This window comes from Lagopus muta, chromosome 14 (genome assembly GCF_023343835.1).
Source record: "Lagopus muta isolate bLagMut1 chromosome 14, bLagMut1 primary, whole genome shotgun sequence".
Lineage (NCBI taxonomy): Eukaryota > Metazoa > Chordata > Aves > Galliformes > Phasianidae > Lagopus > Lagopus muta.
In genome coordinates this window covers 16700706-16719835 of record NC_064446.1, presented here as the reverse complement: position 1 = coordinate 16719835, position 19130 = coordinate 16700706, and the positions used below count along the sequence as shown (strand labels likewise).

General features: G+C 48.2%; 1 protein-coding gene across 10 annotated transcripts in view; it reads left to right on the top strand.

Annotated features, from left to right (window-relative positions):
- Window positions 1–18420, top strand: part of SHROOM1 (shroom family member 1) — a 28396-nt gene extending 9976 nt beyond the window's left edge. For 2 of the 10 annotated variants that reach the window (XM_048961139.1, XM_048961137.1), the window contains exons 2-7: window positions 7938–10773; window positions 11326–11444; window positions 13391–13975; window positions 14667–14817; window positions 16037–16309; window positions 17842–18420. In XM_048961139.1, coding sequence (XP_048817096.1) covers window positions 8041–10773; window positions 11326–11444; window positions 13391–13975; window positions 14667–14817; window positions 16037–16309; window positions 17842–18096 — 4116 coding nt within the window. In that variant the 5' untranslated portion in view covers window positions 7938–8040 and the 3' untranslated portion in view covers window positions 18097–18420. Of the gene's footprint in view, window positions 1–819; window positions 3144–5734; window positions 10774–11325; window positions 11445–13390; window positions 13976–14666; window positions 14818–16036; window positions 16310–17841 lie in introns of those variants that run through there. The other 8 variants (XM_048961136.1, XM_048961138.1, XM_048961134.1 and 5 more) reach the window with 8 other exon arrangements.
- Window positions 18421–19130: the final 710 nt, after the last annotated feature.

Sequence of the window (19130 nt, the reverse complement as noted above, 5' to 3'; positions counted from 1 at the left end):
AGCCTTAGGGATGTGTGATGATATGAGGCCTCCCACTCGCCAGGGCTTATCCTGTGCATGTCTGAGTAGGAAAGATGAGGCTTTTCTTGGCTAAACATGGAATGGAACATAGTAACTGGATTTATACCAGGAGTAAAACCTCTCAGTAAGGGACAAGTTGTGGACAGTCTGATACAGCAGCTCCAGAGCCGTCAGCCCAACACGAGAGCACTGCTCAGCCCTGCGAAGTTCTGTTTCTTTGCTGAATAAAGTCTGTCTCTGTGTGAGGGAGCGGAGGGAAAAGGTGAGGCAGCTTTACCTAGAGAAGTGTGCTTAATGATCCTCAGCCATGGGCAGTGCTGGGGTGATGGGGCTGCTGGTGAGATGCAAGGTGTGGGCACTTGGTTAGGGAACATGATGGGGAAGTTTCTGCAGAATGGATTCAATGCAGAAGGCCATACCTGAAGGGACTCCTACTGCCTTTGTTCTCAGAATGAATTCTGTTTATGCTTTCCCCGATCCTTTCTCTCCATGGTTTCTTGTCAGTTTTGTAGTCTGAGAGCTGGTTGTAGTGGCACACAAGCAGTTAATTGCTGCCCTTGATCCCAAGTAACTTGTAACCCACTACTGTACTTGTGCTCATACACTGCTATGTAGTTCCACTTCGGTTTGTTCCTCATTGCTATGGAAAGTGGTGATAACAGCGTTTAGCGTGAGTAAGAATAAATACCTATGAGCTTTGCCCAAATGAAAGATGTGGGAAAATACCTGAATGCAACACTTGCCAAAGAAGTGGGCCGGTCTAATATATTTCTTGTATATACTTGGTGTTTTTTCCAGTGGAATGCTCTGTTGCAACTGGAGATTACATTGCTGCCTCCCTTGGCCCAACGGCAGCCACAGTCATGGATAAATGAGACTGAGAACAGGCGACTGCTGGAAAGGAATGGCTTCTGGTTCTTATGTCAGAACAAGAAGATGAGAGCGGGCACTGCCCCTGGCCCAGCACTGGGTCACACTGGTTGAAGCAGAGCATCCACACCTGCTCTCCTTACAGCTTTGTCTGTGGAAAACATAATTGCAGCGCAGAGAAACTGAAATTGCAGACTTTTTCGGTCTGGGCCTCATGGGTTGCAATGACAGAGCCATCCATTAAGCTTCTGAGGACAGAAGAAAGAATATGCCAGAAAACCACTGTCCAGAAGATGACTTCATAGCATTTCTTAGCCAGCCAACCCTCCCTGAAGTCTGAGTGCATGGGAGCTCTCCTGGAGCTCTCGTGGAAGTTTGGGGATGGCTGGCTCTGATCTGTGGGTGCTGCTGGTTTGGGCTGTCTGCTAAAATATGTGGGAACTGCTTATCCATCAAGGAGAAAGTCTTCCAAGTGTGTCCCCATGTATTCAAGACTTGTCGTCTCTCTGTACTCAGTCAAGTAGGGGCAGAAAATGTAGTTCTATGGCCTTAATTCTTTTAAACTTATTGGGAGGGTATGAGTGCGAAGGGAACAAGAGCTTTGCAATTGGTTTGAGTTGTCTTTTATGTTTTCTTGGATGTTAGAAGATCTGGTCCATACACACGTGTAAAAATCAACAATTGTTTCTTCTCTCTGAAATTATGAGGTCATCAGACCTTCTGGTTTAGTGCTGTTCAGTGTTCTGCCTTCTGTTCTTGGATAACACATTTTGGGTATTAAGCGAGCTTGATCAAGCTGAAAAAAGAAGGAAAATTGTGATGAAGGAAGAAGAGCTGGAATGGGAAAGTCTGGAAAGGTGTGTTTTGGGGATGAAGTAGTGATTTCTGACAAGAGAACTGTTTGGCGTTCAGCAGATTAGGGAGTAAGGATGATGGAAGTCAGGATACATTTTTGAGGCTGAATGAGGAAAGTCAGTGAATTGAGGACAATGGAGAAGAATGTGGCGGGTGACTGCTCCGATTAAAAGGTCAGACTCTGTTGGATGCTCAAAAAAAGGTCTCTCACAGGGCTGTGGAGAATTGCCAAACCTGATCTTCCTCATTAAATCATTGGTCAGAGATCAGACCCTGGCTCTTGGGCCCAGAAGCATTTTATTTGGGTTGCAGTCTTCTGTCAGCCAAATTCAAGTGGGATTCCAGTGGCAAACGTTCCTGTCCACAGTGACGGTGCTGGGAAGGGCTGTGCCAGCCCAGAGGGTATCAAAATGTATTGTTTTCATCCCCTTCTGAATTACTCAGGACACTTCTCATGGCTCCAGAAAGCCAAAAGTCTGTGTCTGTGGCTTTTACATGAAACTCATTTCTCAAACAGTGGTGACGTTTATTTCTGTGCGCTTGAGAGGCACCAGCCACATCCCAATCCCATTTCAGCTCTGTCTCAATAACGCCCAGCGCTTTGACTTTCTTCCCACTGCGTGTCTGTAAGGCAGCCTTGTTTGGTTTGGGTGCATGATCTCCCCAGCAGCCCCCAGGCAGCAGCCTGTGTGATAACCCTGGGAATGGCACTGGGTGGGGAATGTGGTACTTTAGAAAACACTCATTAGCAGATGTGTTTTCCAGTTGGCTGATGAGAATGTTGCAGGTGGTACCTTCATATGCTGCTCTCCTACAAGGCAAGTTTGAAACCTAAAGTTGAAAGTTCAGTATTGTAAAGTAGAGGGGCAAAAGAAAGGCAGTGCATCTATTTGGAAAAAAGGAAAGCTGGGAAAGGCTTGCAGGGCTGCTGGCACAAGGATGGGCTGTGCTTTTGTGGCTGTGCCGTCCTTCTCCTTCCCTCACCCTTCTGGCAGTCGTGTGAAAGTGGCAGAATCTGAAGACTGCAGACATCCGTCTGGAATTGCTGGATATTACAGAGCCTGGTCAGAGGAACAGCTCCTGCTGAGACGTGATGCGTCTGGGAAGCAGAGATGCAGTCAGTGGGAATGTGTGGGTCATCCACATGGTGTGCCCATGGGTTTGTGTGCAGGAAGTCCTGGATGGGGCTGCGGGAGCCCCCAGGGAGCCGCTGCACAGTGCTGCCCGTGGAGCCAGGAGCCATTCAATCTGGTGGCCCACAGAACAGCTGGATCAGGTGCTGAAGACTGTGCAAGTGATTGGAATCTGAAGAATTTTGGCTAATATTTACACGAAGTGTTTACCCTTTGATAAGAAGCAGGTCATTCACAAACACGTACATGGCACAACGCTGGGAGGTTGGTCACAGTGTTTACTTTGTGTTCTTTGGAGAACAGTTGCATGTTGTAGTTTGATATGGATTAATCTGTATCAAAAGCTGTGGGCTTTTTTTACCTCTCTTTCCACAGACCTGTCTGTTCAAAAGGGCCCGTTTTACAGAAATAGGTCTGTGAAGCTTTGTGCAGGCCGACCTCTTTGCAGCATGTCACATTTATCTCCAGAATCCTTTGGAGAGGAAATCCTCTTGGATTTCCCAAAATGTGGTGCAGGTATAATTTTTCATCCACTGACACTGATAGGTCAGTCCCAAATGAAGGTTAGAGCTCTGCTTGTGTTCATTAAGTAGCCGTTCCTGCTCCTCTGGTGGAAAGATTGCCTTGGTAAACTGTAAACTTGGTAAACTTCAGTGGAAGTGAACACGTGAGCAAGGGTCCTGCATGGCTGCATTCAGTGTGAGGTTCTGCTCCCCAGGGCTTGCTGAGATTAATGGAGATTTGACACAGAAAACAGTTCTGTGTCAGACGCAGGGGGGTGGCACTGTGTGTACCTGTAAATGAGTTACAGGTTAATTAGCAGCACCTGATGTCATCTAAACGAGGTCAAACAGGAACAGGCTGTAACTAGAAGAAAGCTTGCCCTTAAAGGAGCAGTAAGTTGCTAACTGACCGCAGCAGGTTGCTGACTCTTCTCTGCACACAACACACGTGCAGGAGACACGAGGCTCTCACCTGTTCAGCTGGTCACAAAGACCTCAGGGTTGTGCAACACAACTCCTTCCCCTGGTGCGATGGGGTCCTGCTGGCAGCCTGTGAGAACCACGGCCATCAGCAGGACCACAGCCTCGCAGCATGCTCTGGGGCTGCCTTGGTAAGCATTTGTCTGAAGGAGGAATCTCAGCGTACAGCACTTGTGTCAAGCTGAGTAAACCAACAGCATGGACAGCAGCAACATGAACCTGCTGGCACGGCTGTGCCACTCCTGTTCTTTTTGTCTGCTGTCACGGCAGAAACTTGGAACAAATCTAAGACGCTTTATTGGAGCCCAGAGAGCGCCCAGCCTGGGCACAGAGCACGTCTGCACCGCCTTCTGCTTTGGCCGCCCGCCTGCCGTGCAGCACTGGGCTCCTCGCTGTCCTTGCTGAGATTCTGCTGCTCATTTTCATGCTTTTGTTCACCGCATTACTTTGTCAGATGTGTGCAGCACAGGCCGTACGTTTGTGTTTGCAAACTGCTTTGCATAGAGGGCTGTGCTCCGTGTGCAGTTTCCTGGGCAGAACGGGAGTAAACATAAGAAAGAAGTGAAATAAACTTTTTAATTTTTATTCAGAGCTTTTAGAAAGAACGCTTCTGTCCGGCCCTTAGCAGTTGTTAGTGGGCTTAGTTCTTCCTTGGGCACCTGGGATGACGCGCTGTTAACACACCTCCCTTCACCTTGCAGTCTCCTTTGTTCAGATATACTTTTAATTCAACTTTTTTTTTCTTTTTGCTTCTGGGGGTTTACAGTGAAAATACAGTGAGCTCATCTGGAACCCACGAACCCACTGTGGTACAGATTTGCCAGGGCATTCTGAGAGCCAGAGGCAGCTCCATGAGGGTGGTGCTACACCAGCTGAGAGAACAGCAGCACCACTGGTTGTGTCAGTTGGGTTTTAAGAAAATTCTTGCTCTTGTGGAGGGAGAACGGCAGCTTTTATGTACTTATTTACACACTGAGATCAATGATTTTTTTTTTCTGCCAGAGTTTAAGCAATGTCTTTCCAAATAGGATGACAAATGCAGCAATAGGTTTTCTCTCTAGATGTGTTTCATTATCACACTATTTAAATTTTAGTAGAGACTGCTGGAGAACAGCAGATAACTTCAGCTCTTACTACTTTTCTGTTACTTCGAAGATGTGCAATTGTAGGCTTGCACTTAAAGGAAATCAGAGCCATGGCAAGAGTGGGAGCAGAGGGTACTGCAGTGGAGAAAAAAATCTCCTGCTTATCTGGCACTTGGCTACCAGGAGGAAAGGCTGCAGGCAGCTTCATGAGGGAGCAGGAGAGACAGCAGCGAGTGAAGGAACGTCCCATGACGTCCTGTGAGCCTCCATGTCCTCCTGCAAACAGTGGGTCAGTGGTGGCTGCTGCTTTTTCCAGCTCAGATGGTCTTACCTTCCCCTTCAAAGGAGCTGAAGTTGTATATTTCCTGTTATTTATGGTGCCATATAAGCTTGAGACATAAATTGGTTTTGTTGCTGACTTCACTGTAAGTGACAAACAGGGGTAGCCTGAAATAATGGGGGAAAGAGATCTTGGGAAACACTGGCATAGGAAACCACAAGAGCTCTTTCACCGATGTACATAAAACCAAAGCACGACTGTTGTTTAAATTCTACACATAGCTGTGGAAAGTGAGTGCCAAAGTCATGTTGTAAATCAGGGTAGCACCATGACTTCCATGGAACTGTGCCAGCACGTCCCAGACAAAGTCTTGGCTCGGCCTGTTAGCAGTGGTCGGGATGTAAAAGAGCTGCCTGGAGAAGTTCCACTGGAACACAATTTTGACTAGAAAACGAAGATCAGAATGATGGGGGAATCTGCCTCATGGTTCTCTTGTGGTTCCCACAGGGCTTCATCCTGGGCAGCTCCGGGTGTGCTGGAGCTCACAGAACTGCATGGGAGCACGTGGCTGAGGATGGTGCTGTTCTGAGGCCGTCTGCTCTGCAGGTGATGTGGGCAACCTGGGGTAACAGCACAGGTGGTGCAGTCTGACTGTGCTCTGTGCCAGCACCACCGCTCTCTCATCTGCTTTTCCCCTTCTGTGGCTTCAGGAAACCTCCAGTTTTTGTTTCACCAGATTTCTAAGGTTTTTATTTCTTGAAATTCTTCAACGTGTTGTGATGAAAAGGATGGGGAACTTCAGCAGCAGCTGTTGATGTTTGTTGTGTCACCCCTTTACCAAGGAGAGACTAATACACAGCTGCATGTTAGATGATGTTAGAAGAGGGAGAGGGAACCTCACAGTGTGTCCTCGGGTCAATTTCTGACTGCAATTTCTGGAAGAACACAGCAGAAATTCCAACCTTGTGGCGTTACGCTCCTTTCATTTCTCAGAAACTCGTTAATTTATTTACTGTGCCCCACAAGTCCAAGTTCTCTTTATAGATTAACTGGTGTATTTTGGCTTCCATCCATCTCTTCCTTTGGTGGAAGATGAATGATACCATGACTGTCTTTGAAACAGGGCAGGAATGTGGTGTTTTTTGATTAAACAGCAGCATCAGCCCTGGGATCTGTCTGTCTGCCAGCCCTGCGAGGCCCCCTGCTCTGTGTGCTGTCAGGAACAGAGGATGGAAATCTGAGTCCAACCTCTGTGATGAAGACAGACGTGCAGAACTGCAGTAGGATCTGGAAACCATTTGCCTTTCTCCAGGAGGAGCATCGCTATGGAGGAGCTCATTTCTGAAGGCCCTTGGAGCTGTTTATTTGTTTGCCTTCTTTTAATAACTAATTGATCCTTACAGCTGATCTAAATGGGAGTTCCTAAACGCAGCCACTGGCCTGTCAGGCTCACTGGGTTGGGTTTCCATTGGGATTTGTACCACCTGTGTGCACATCAGAGGGGTGTAAAGCTGCAGAAGCAGCTGGGGGGGTCACACACAGCATGGCCACCTCCTGCAGCCTGCTGGTGCCCCTTACATGGCTGCCTGCAGAGATCCCATTTCTCAGAGTAAACCTGTGTGTGTTGTGTAAGACTCAGAGTAAATGTCAAGTGCTGCTAATGAACATGGGCTGCTTTCTCGACTCCACAAGAGTTCTGTATTTGTTGCATGTGAACTTTATTCTGGTGCCTCTGGAATGTTGGCAGGGCAGGTCCTAAAATCAGGCATAAAAGCATTTGCCTGCTGTTTGAAATCTGTGATTTGTTACTGACCACAGAACCCCTCTCCCAGGTACCACTGGTCTCCTCAAGGCACTTGCTGTAAGGCTCTGGGAAGGGTCTTCCAGAATAGGTATTTTTGAGCATGGATTGACATGGCATGGAAGTTCACTTCAACAGGGCATCGTTTACATCCTGTTCGTTTGGTTCTTGCTCCCCTGAGAAGCAATGGAAGGCTCAGAGGAGCAGGGCTCTGGGGGGCTAATAGGGCTGATGGTCATCATGATTAATTCCCATTTGATCGTTCTTCTGGGCTAATCCCTGCGCTACTGTCCACATGTTCTGTATGAGAGCTTCTGAACAGAAATACTGAACAGAGGTGCTGGCAGGGTCAGGTGCACTCTGCGTGTTGTAATTGCAGCATTGTGTTTGCCAAACCTCCTGCTGTTCAGAGGAGGGCTGCGTTGATCCAGCTGAGAGCTGGGTGCCGACCCATGGCTGTGAGCATCTCCCAAAGCACAGCTCTGCATCCCTTGGGCTTTTCATGGAGCCCTTTCTGTGCTGTGTTTGGGTACCTCTGGGATCAGGGAGCATCTGAGCTGGAATTTCAACATCTCAGATTTATTTGTAGGTAGACTCAGAATCAGGCTCTGATTTTGTCCCTTGGTATTTGCAGTCATAACGAGAAGGTGTCTTCCAGTTGCATGCAGCCTTACATTTAGTGAAGATCTAGAGAACTCTTGTTATTAAAAACTTAGTTGTTGTTTTGCAGTAAAGGAATTGATGGTTTCAAGATCCCTGTACCTACTGAAGCTATGTAGCTTCTCTGAACATTGTTTTCTAGTTCTCATTTTCAACAGGTGTGTGATGCTAACTGCCTGCTCTCCCTGAGTGCCACCATCCTCCCACCCACTCTCTTTCACCATTCTTTTTTTCTCCTTTCCATGTTAGGATCCTGTAAATATTGTTGAAATGTGGCTGCAGTGCAAAATGGGCTTTTCCAACAACGTGGGTGTAGATATCTAATTGAACAGATTCCTGGAAAGCCTTCCCCATGGCTGTATCTGAGAACGAGACAGAGAGATGGCCTCGCAGGCACGGCGGTGGAATAGGAGCACTGATGGAGCCCACAGCTGCTCCTGACAGCAGCCGTCTGTCCCCAGTGCCATCCCTTGGCAGCACAGACCACATCCTGCACCTCCCTGGGCGAGCAGACTCTGCGTACAGCTCTTTCTCAGGGGGTTCAAATGTTCCAGAGTATCACACCCCATCGTGTTATGAAGCAGACTGCTGTTCAGCTTCAGAGCAGGTACCGTACATGGACTCGGAATACGTAAGAGGCATTTATAACCTCAGCGCAGCAAGCTCTGCTCTCAGATGCCTGCAGCCGTGCCAGGCACCAGCCCAGGGCATCCCTGCTTCCTCTCACAGCCCTGCTCTTGCTGAGTGCAGCAGTGGCACTCCTTCCCATGGGACGCTGGACCAGGGACTGCTGCCTCCGGCTGCACCTCCGCCCTCTCCTCCCATGCGACTCGACAGCTACAGAGTCACCAGACACCTGGAAAGCACAAAGGGGAAAGGGAGGCGGAACTCTGGAGGTCTCAGTGAGTGCATTGTGCAGCAGTCTGCTCCTTGCATGGACAGCCAGCTGGTGAGTGCATTGCATGGCCAAACAGGGGCTGGAAGCGGTGAGCCAGCTGTAGTGGCAGCTAGGAGAAGGGCTCTGGAAAATAAGGGTCCTTCTGGTTCTGCAGATGGAATATCTGTATCAAAACTTCAGGGGTTAAAGGCAGAAGAAAATGGAGAGTGGAGCCCATCCCAAAAGCCTGTGAGGAGAAGTAATCCCCACGTTTACAGCAGGCCATCTTCCTTCATTTTTCAAGAGTATTTGAAGACTGATTCCATGGCTAACATCCCTAAAATTCTGTCTGCTTACGGTTCAGCTCACATGCACAGTGTTTCTGAAGAGGTGAAGCCCAGGCCCTACACATGTGCACACAGCAGCCCTGGTGCTGCTGGTGATGCAGGAGGGGGTGAACTGTGCCCATGCAGTGCACACCGGGCAGTGCTCGGGGATGCAGAGCTGCAAAGCCGATGGAAGGGATCCCCACTGTGCGCTCAGTGCCCGCTCCGTGCTGAGCTGCCTCTGAACGTGGGTCAGGAGGTGTTTGAGGACATTTGTGACTTGAAATGTACGGAGAATGCTCTCCTTATAAAAAATGCATCCAGGAAGTTCAGCATCTGTACAGATAAAAATGGGTGCTATGACTACAAAGGAGAAATTGGGAGTGTTGTTAGGGAACCGCTTCTGAACCCACCGGGCAAAATGCAGAAATCGCCTCTATCCTGCAGCAGTGATGCTGTAGAATTGGAGCAGCCTCCCTCTGGGAAGTTGGATCATGGCAATAAGCAGTGCTGTGATAATACTGAGCAAATGGCTTTTCTTAGATCAAAGGAAGATTCCTCATCACAGCCTGTAAATGAAGGTTGTGCCAATAGCAGCAGTCCTGGCCTTAATGTGCAGCTAGAGCAAGAGCAACCTCCTGTTCCTTATCAGAAATGTCAGCCTGGACTTCAGCAAGAGCTCTTAAGACAGGCACTGTATGATCCTGCCGGTGAGCAAATAACCAGACAGACAACTCCGATGCTTTATTACCTGTCTGGGGGAAGGGCTGCCAACGCCACACACCACACTAAGCTCACACAATGTCCAGAGGGTGTGAGGAGCTCACCAAAGGGATTTGCAACAAGCAGCCACGCTGCCTCAGCATGGAGCACAGAGATGCAGAGGGAAAGCAGTCAGCCCCGAAAGGCTGAGCATCGCCAGCACTGTGCCAACGGGGATCCCCTGAACGAGGCTGAAGACATCGCTCTCGGGACTCCTGCTTCATCCGTGGAGGAGAGTTCTAAGAATGACTACAGAGAGAAACTTAAAGTGGCTCAGAAAAAGGTTCTGAGAGAAACTTCCTTTAAAAGAAAAGACTTACAAATGAGTTTGCCTGTTAGACTGAGACAAAAGCCCTCCAAAAGGCCTTCAATTGAGCACCTTAGATCTTTCTCATTGTCCAATGCAAACGAAGATTCCAAACCTGCTCCTTGTTCTGCTTCTCACCTAGAATCCTTGGAAGGTTTCAATAAAGACACAGAAATTAAGAGGCCTCAAGCAGGTCGATTAGGGGGAAGGAAAAGGTTGACAAAAGAGGAAAAGAAACTGTGTTATTCTGAACCTGAGAAACTCAATCTGCTGGCAGACAAGGAAGTCCAGGGGAGCAGAGGCAGCGATGAGAGCACCGAGCAGGATATGGCCACAGCCAGGAGAAGGACTTCAGAGAGCAGAGGCAGGGCTCTTTCCAGTTCGAGCATCTCCAGGACGGAGCTGAAGCAAATCCAGCACACTGCACTGATGGAGTACATGGAACGGAAGATCAGTCAGAGACCAGGCAGCACGCAGCACACCCCACTCCATAAACTGCCCCTGCAGACGGGGCCTTCGCATCCTAAATGGCCTCCTGGCAGGAGCTCTAACCTCGGTGAGAGCAGAAAGGCACCAAGCAATGATGCTTCCTGCCAGGTGTTCTCTGAAGAAGCAGCACCAGATGTTTTCCCTCCTTCCTCACCTGTTCCCTCACCAGACGCAGACGGTGGATGCAGGACGGTGCCAGCAAAGCCCAGCCTGCATCCTGCAGCACCGGATTGCAGCTGCAGCACCGAGTGTGTGTCTGTGCACAGCATCCCTCTGTCGGGTGCTGCTGCCCAGGGGAGGGAAGTGGAGCATCCTTCCATGCAGGTGAGCAGTGCTGGGATGGCGGGGTGCAGCCTTCTGCTGCAGAGAAAGCGGGTGGACTGGTCACTGGGAAACCTGCTCCTCATCAGGAGTGAGAGGAGATCAGTGCTTGGCTTCTGGCAGGAGGTGGAAGAAGTTGGGGTGAAGGCCTGTCTGCTTAATCCATAGGAAATGCTACATTGCTGCTTGAAAGCAAAGCCTGTGCTCTGCTTTTGCAGCGTGCAGAAGTAATTGGGAGGGGGGATTTGAAGAGAAGTGCTGACAACTGTAATGTATTATGTATTTATGGTTACCATTAACTATGGTATTCTCAAAAATATTTTGTAAGGATGTATTGCAGACAAACAAGGTGTCCTTTATGCTGCAACATGAGTGTATAAAGGAAGAAACTTTCTGTGACAGAAGTGTGCTTGGTCTGAGCAGAAGCACCTGCACAATTAGTGCACAGCTATTGCAAAGGGGGGGAGGTGGAAGGGGGGTGGAAGAAAAGCTTCCAACTTCCCATCTCCCAAACAACTGGAATCCAAGTGAAGGACCCATCTGTTGCTAATGCAGCTGCATGGTCTGAGCGCCGCCTGTATCGTGTGCTGCTCTCATTTCCAGGCTGCAGACAGATGTGCCAGCTGTGCAGTGCCACCAGCCCAGCCTTGTGGAAACCACATCAGCACCCCCAGGTAAGGCTGCAGGAGCACTGCTGTGGGGCACATGGCTGTCTTTTTCTGCCTGCAGAGGGACTAAAACCTGAGCTCATGGGGCAGGGCAGAGCTCACCCAGAAGCACAAAACCTCCTGGAGTCTCTCCCGCACTCAGAGCCCCTCCAGCCTCATCACTGCTCTGTGTTGGGGTGGCCCATCTTCTGGGGATGGGTTTATCCGTTCCCTGCTCCTAAAGTGTAGCAGAGCCCATGTTCAAGCAGTGACAGCTTAGTGCTGGGTGTGACTGCCTGCTTCCGTCTTCCTTTCTTAGCATCCTTTGTTGGCCATGCGGGAATATTTGTGTACTGTGCTTTAAAAACAAAAAACAAAAAACCTGTTTTCATATTGGAGTGACCCTTAACATCATTTCTCCTCAGCGGAGGAGTGTGTCAGTGCTGTGTGCCTGAGCTGCTCCTCTGGAAGCACAGCTCCCTCGTGTGACTATTGGAGACGGCCGCAGCTGCGCTGAGCAGCACGGGCTGCAGTGCTGCAGGATGGGGGTGTGTGTGTGTGTGTTTGTGTGCATGTGTGCCTCCTAGGTGACAGTGAAGCCTTGGGGCTCTGCTTTCTCAAAGAAAAAAAGACATACCATGATGTTTTCAAATAACTAGCTAGAAGCAAGGTGTGTTCAGTCTTGCTATCCATTTTGCTTGCTTTAGCAGCGGGGGTAAAGAGAACCTGAGCTTTGTCTCGACACAGAAATGAAGCTGACGCCTGTATAATAACCTCTATAAATAGGATTTCTGCTGTTTCAGTCACTTGAGCAGCCCCCGATGGCTCCTGGAGGCCTGCTCCTCTTGGCAGAAGTCATTCACAGCTTCCTGAGATTTGGAGTTTTGCTTAAACGTTCCCTTTTAGCTTGGGAGCTCAGTGAGTTTCACTTGGGGTTTAAGACAGAGCGGTGGAAGGGCAGAAAAGTGTTTGACCAGAGTTCTGTACCACGTGCTGAGTAACAGAGATGAAAAGCCAGTAGCTGGTTTGATTAGTAACTAATTTAGATGATTATCTTTGGGAAAGAACTAGAAGTATGGATTTCACTGCAGCACTTGTATCTTATTTGTTCTCTTGGTTTTCCTCCCAAGAAAGTGCTATTGAGCTGTGGTGGGAAATGCAGAGCATACAGGTGTTGTTTGTGCTGTTAATTACTACAAAGGTTGCTCCATGTAAGACCTGCAGGGAGAGTGACTTTGCTCACTGTGTGCATCTCTTCCCAAGGCTACCATCCCTATCCCTAGCTGGGAAGTCCCTCCTCTGGTTCAGTCTCTGTCAGGGAAGGAAAATGCTTACATTAGGTTGGCTTTGGGAAGGCCGATGCCATCTGTTGCACCAGGGTGAGCAGCAGGGGTGGGGAAAGGACAGATTTTTCTCTCGGCTCTGTTGACTTTGTGACCTTAGTTTAGGTTGACAAGCACTGAGGTGAACTCTGTGCCCATTCTGTGGGACAAAACTTCTGCTTTGTGCCTACAACTTTGAAGTTTGTAGGTCAAGTCAAATCAAGGCTTAAAAAAAAGCCCCTTTTATTGAAACCCTCGGCTTTTCCTTTCTGCCTTCACAATCACAGTATTTTATTTAAAAAGGTGCTAGTGGGCAAAGAAAGTTTTGTTCCTTCAGTCATGTCAGCACACTGCTATTCACATGCATGGCTGGGCTGCTCTGCTCGTTTTCATGTAGGTGTGTATGCATGAACACCATTTCTGCAGAGGGTGGGCTGCAGTCACCTGGAGTTCAGAGGGGCCTCTGCGCTCACAGATCTGGTCCTACATATGTTTTACAAGTACCTGTTCCTGCTTACTGTACCTTTATGAACATGATTGCTTATGGTGGCCTTTCCCTTCAGTTACCTGCAGCTGCTTAGCAGTATGGCAAAGTGTCTGCTATAGAGGAATCATCTCCAGTAAAGGGAGCATCTGTCTTTATTCTTACAGTTCCCATGATCCCAGGGGAGACGGATGCCAGAACCACGAAGATCAAGACAGTGTTGTTGGAAGCTCTCTGTGTCAGCACAGTGAGGAGCCAGCTGCCAGCAGCTCTATCCCCAGCCCAAGAAAAGGAAGCAGGGATGATGCTCAAATAGAAAAGAAAAGCAGAAGTGGATCTCAGACTGGCAGTGCTTTAACGATGTGCCCGGAGCTGCAGCCGAAGGCAAGCAGTGCTGCGGCTGCTGAGGAGAATGTGGCAAGCTGCCTTGTGCTGCCAGCTCAGCCTCAGCAAGGAGATGGAGGTGCAGTCCCAGGTCGGGGTGCAAAGGAAGCAGCTGCACACAGTGGCTGTGATCTGCAGGAGGGCGAGACGGACCTGCCCCAAAGGAGGCTGTGCTCTCCTGAGGACCGGCGTTACGAGGAGCTTGCGATGGCTCTCATTGCCAAAGACAGCTCTCTGGTTGATGTCCTCATGCCTTATCCTGTTAGAAAAACTGCTCTGGACTTGATGGAGGGTCTTTTCCCTGTTAACATTTCCGTGTTGGAAATGCACAGAAGGAAGGCAGATCTGCGACGTGCGCGGGAGAATGAGTGAGTAGACAAAACCCATTAACTGCTGTATTAAGATGGGATGGCATGTGAATGTTATACATGCACCAGCTCTGAGAAGATGTGTTTTTCTAATGTTTGTTTCATTAGCAAAATATTGTAGTTTTCTGGTTTACCTGTCCAAAAATATCTGAGGCTGAGGGGGCATGAGGGAAGAAAGCTAGAATAGGGCACACTGTGACAGCTGCATGCAAACGAATGTGTTGTGTGCATTGAAAGCATGAGAAATAAGTGAGCTGTGCACTGGTGGATGAGCATCTGAGGTATGACAAATTTAGCCTCTTCTGCCGGGGGGGAGTTTGGTGCTGCTCAGCTGAGCTGCATGGTTTCTGCATGCTGACAGCTTTTGCAGATCAGATCTTCTGAGCGTGCTGCATGTGAGAGGGAGATGGGCTGAGCAGGGACAGGAGGTGCCCTGGTGGCCATGCTGCTGCACTGAGTGCATGGCAGCAGTGTGCTGAGCTGCCTGCACTGCAGTGAGCAGATTGAGACCTGTCTGAAAGGGACTGACAATCCTTGTCTGCCAAAACACTTCACAGCATTTAAAACACTAAAACGTCCCTGCTGTGAGATGAGACACAAGTGATTCTGAAGTGGAGACACCTAAGAGCAAGAATGCAGAGTTTGTGAACAGTACTCAGTGTTTGTCACAGGTTATTTTCTGTTTGAACAGCAGGAAAAGCAGTGGAGATGTGACAGAAGAATGTCCTGAGTCTGAACTCACCGTCAAGCAAAGGAGTGAAGATCCCACTGGGAAGGGAAACTGTGCTCTGGGCAGGAGTGCAGAAGACACGAAGGACCTAGATGACATCACGTGTAAGAAGGTAGATGAGCATCAAATGAGCCATTGCTATTTCACCACGTCACAAACTTATTTGCATCACATCTATTATTGTGGATGCTTTTATTCATAGCTTTTATCCCAGTGATTGTGTTTGGTGGATAACTTTGAGTCAGTCTTTTTGTCCAGTAGCTAATGTTCTAGGAATAAGCAAGGTGATCACAAATGGTGGTGTTTAAATTCTGCCTGATTTCATTCCGGTCCCTCCTTCCACGTGCCGACCTTCAGCAGGCCATGGGAGCAGTGTGTGCAGCACACCCATGGGTTGCTTGGGATTGGTTGATTGTTTGCTTCCTTGTTCCTGCACAGCTCCTGGCTTGTGAACTAACATTCAAATGTGGTCTCCATATCTGTAGAATTCATTACAATTGGCAGCCTAAATAATGAACAATAAATAATAAATGTTTTTAACACGGGGAGAACTTGGCAGCATTTTACACTAGTAGCCTATTAATTTCCATACTTGCAGGGAATAGAGGTGGGCATGGCTGGATGCCAGTCCTACAGATAGGAGCATGGCATCTTAGAAGGGTAACACACAGCTTTGAGGAATTACACTATTTTTTTTCCTGTAGAAACTCCATCTCAGGTAATTACAATCTGCCCTCTTGAAATTCCTCCTGCTGTGGGCATAGGGATATTTTCTGCTGCCTGCTGTTGATCTGCTGCTGCTGCTCATTACGGCACCATCAGCCTATTTCTAAACAAGCTGAGGCAGTTCTTATCCCTCTCTGATCTAGGAGCCTTTTTCCATATCAACACTTTGGTATTCGACAGCCTCCTGCACCTGCTCTGCCACCAGGCCCTTGGGCTGAATGGAATCACCTGCACAGCTGCCTTTCTCTGTGAAATGAAATTCCAGTCTGTCCTCGTGCAGCAAAGTAATGGAGCTGTGGCTTCACACTCATGTATCAGCATAACCGTGTTTAAACACGTGGAAGTCTTTGTAGCAGTTCGCTGCTGACTCTGGCTCTCTGAGTGAGGAGTTATGGCACCAATTGAGGCGATGATCAGTTGTTTGCTTCTCAGAGTTTGAGAACTAAGTATACCGTGGATAATCTTCCTTTTCTTCTTTCCCAGAGCTTGAAATTATTTTAAGCTTTAAGTGGGGCAAAGATGACATGAGAAGATCCATCCTTTGTAAGTGATACGGCTTATCTTCAGCAATCCATTTTCTCTATGCTTTTTTTTTCCCTTTGCAGCTGGAGCTCATCTCCAGCCTTAGGGCCAAAGTGCGGGCGCTGGCAGAGGACAGGGAGCTCATCCTTGCTGAGGCCAAGGAGTGTGCAGAGCGTGGTGAGGAGCTGGAGGCTGCCGTGCGTGCTGCCTGCAAGCCCAACGAGTTTGAGCGCTACCTGATGTTCATCGGCGACCTGGAGAAGGTGGTGAGCCTGCTGCTCTGCTTGTCCAGCCGCCTCGCCCGCGTCCAGAATGCCATGAGGAAGATCGATGGCAACACAGATGCTGAGGAGAAGGTGAGAACACCAAGTACTTAATTAGTTCTGTCCACATCTGTCCCATGGGGCTGCACTCGCCTCGCTTCCCGCAAGCCCTGCATGCTGGTGAGCTGCACACCAGCGCTGAGCTGCAGGGGCCATCCAGCCCAGGGCTGCTCCCCGGAGTCAGACCACAACCTGTGCATCTGGGGTGGGTTTCTGCCCACTGGTAATTGCTCCTTTAGAAAGCTTATCTCATTTATAAGAGCTTATCTCCCTATAAGAGCTTGTCTTATAGGGAGCAGGAGGAGGAAGTGGTTGTACCTTCAGATAAAGTTCTCCATAGTTTAACTTGACCAGCAGGTTCTAGTGGAAAATTGGGAATTTTCTCATGCTGCCAGAAAATCTTATTAAGTCTGAAATACACCTTTTTTTCTAAAAAACAAGGATAGCCTAGGGACAGTGATTTCCTGCTGTCCTTACTGCTTTTAGGCATGCATTTATCAAAACAATACCTGCTGCTGCTATTTCTTTATGGGAGTTGGTCTTGATGATCTCTAGAGGTCCCTTCCAACCCCTACAATTCTGTGATTCTTATTAGGAAACAAAAAAAGCATGGCACTACTGCTGGGGTTTCCTGGAGCTGTGCTGCTGACCTTTACTGTGTGCTTTAGAGGCTTGCCATTATTTAGATCTAGATGAGGAGAAGCAGGATCTACCTGCCCTAAGACGTCCATCATGTTAGCATGAATAATTCTGGGCAGCATTTCACACCGAATAGCCTTTGCGTTTCGTGGCTGGTGGCAAGCTGGTTTCTTTAGTGCTGCATCTGTACTCTTCATAGCAAATGCATTAAAATCATTAATTGCAGACTTGGAATAACGTGCTCTATAAAGACTTGATCATATGCAATATTTTCACAAGTCACTACAGTTGCCCCAGCAGCCTTGAATTCCAGCTGCTGTGCTTGGGATGCAGGTGCTGACAGCTGCTCTGTGCTGTACTTATGGACATAGTCCTGAAACTGGGGATTTTGCAGCAGTGCCCTCCCTGTGCCAATCATTACAGCTGATGGAAAATTGGTTAAAATGTGGAGGGTATTAAAATCCCATAGAACAGACAAGGCTTGATTCTTGTGTATTTGACGAGCATTTACTGCTTGTATCAAGGTTACTTTCTTGCCTATGGGTTTTAAGTCACGGTATATTTTTCACTTGACAGTGGCACTCTGGCCACGTGCAACTCAGAAAATACAAAGATGCGTGCCTTAAAGAGCTTCTAATTGAAACTATATGGACACAGAATGCTCAAAATTATGAGAACACGAAGTGCATTGAGTTTTGTCCTGAGGGCTCTGTGGAAGGAATGAGACTTGGTGGGATTTACTGTGTGTCTTTACCTTACAAGCCACAAGAGTGAGTCATTTAATATAGAAAAAACTCATGTGGAACACAAAGCCCACAAGAGGAAGCAATTAAACTAAATCGACCATGGCTTCCAAATGGAGATCTGCAGTCTGCCAGGAATTATGAGGTTTCATAGTGTGCTGCTTTGTTTTTTCATCCTATTAGCAATCGCTGAATGAACGGCACAAGCTCTTGTCTAGACAACGGGAGGATGCAAAGGACCTGAAAGAAAACCTGGATCGCAGGGAGCGGGTGGTGGCTGGGATCCTTGCCAAATACCTGACCGACCAGCAGCTCCAGGCCTACAGGCACTTTGTGCAACTGAAGACCTCTTTGTTGATTGAACAGAGGGACCTCGAAGAACAGATCAAATTTTTCGAGGAACAATTAGAAAATCTAGAGAAAAGCATCCCTCTCTAATAACAGCAGGCTGTCCATTTGTATATGTGATATTTGTGATGTTTTCCTGGGAATCCATGGGCGCTCACTGCACAGAGTTTGCGCTCTTGCAATCCTGCTAGTGCCACAGTATTGACGGGTGCTTAGATGCTCTAGGCACAACTGGATGTGCTTTTCCCCTTGGATTGGGCAGGTGACAAAATCCTGTGGTGTAGCAGACTGCACTTTGGGAATGGCTGCTGGGACATCTTGCTCCCATTAATCTGGTGTGTATTTCCCCTTCTTGTTGTCTGTCCATCTGTTTCCAGGTTGACATAATCTCAATAAAAGAACGGCGTAAACGTTTTCCTTTTGTGGATGGGTTGAGTAGTCAGAATGAGAAATGATGTGGCTGTTTGGATTTGGAGATTGAACGAAGCCATAGGAATTACTATGGATCGTTTCAGTGAAACTCCTGCACTCATTTCTGCTGTTTACATGTACATAGAACAGAATAGAAATACACTGCAGTGGAAGAGCATAATTATTTTCTTTCTCAGCAGTTGCCACCTGCACATCTCCTGGCTCTGTGTGGTCCAGGCGAGCGCTGATCAGATGGAACCAGCTGAAATGGGCCCTTCTCTCAATGATAGCCTCTGAACTCATTCCTGCATGCCGTGTTTGCGAACTCCTCACGGTGCTTCTGAAGTGTTTATTTTTCACACAGCACCTTCTGGGGCTGATTTTAAGTCATTTCCAATTGTCAGCATGCACAAGAAGCGCTGAACGTGGGCAAAAAGCTTTGCTGAGGGTAAAGGTACGTGGAGAAAGTGGAGGAAATAATTCAATTTCATGAGCTTTTATATGAATCCCTTGTCAAAAATCTTTCAAACCAGTGTTGTGTGCTGAGCCAAACCAGTGATATTTATCACATGGATGACTGTTTTTCTTTAAGTATTCAGTGACAGGAATATTCAGGCTGAGCTGTGTGCCCAGATCATGAATCAGGTGGCTGTGTATCAAACTGGGGATTGTGCCCCTGGCAAAATGGGTTTCCATTGTTGCATGGTGCCAGG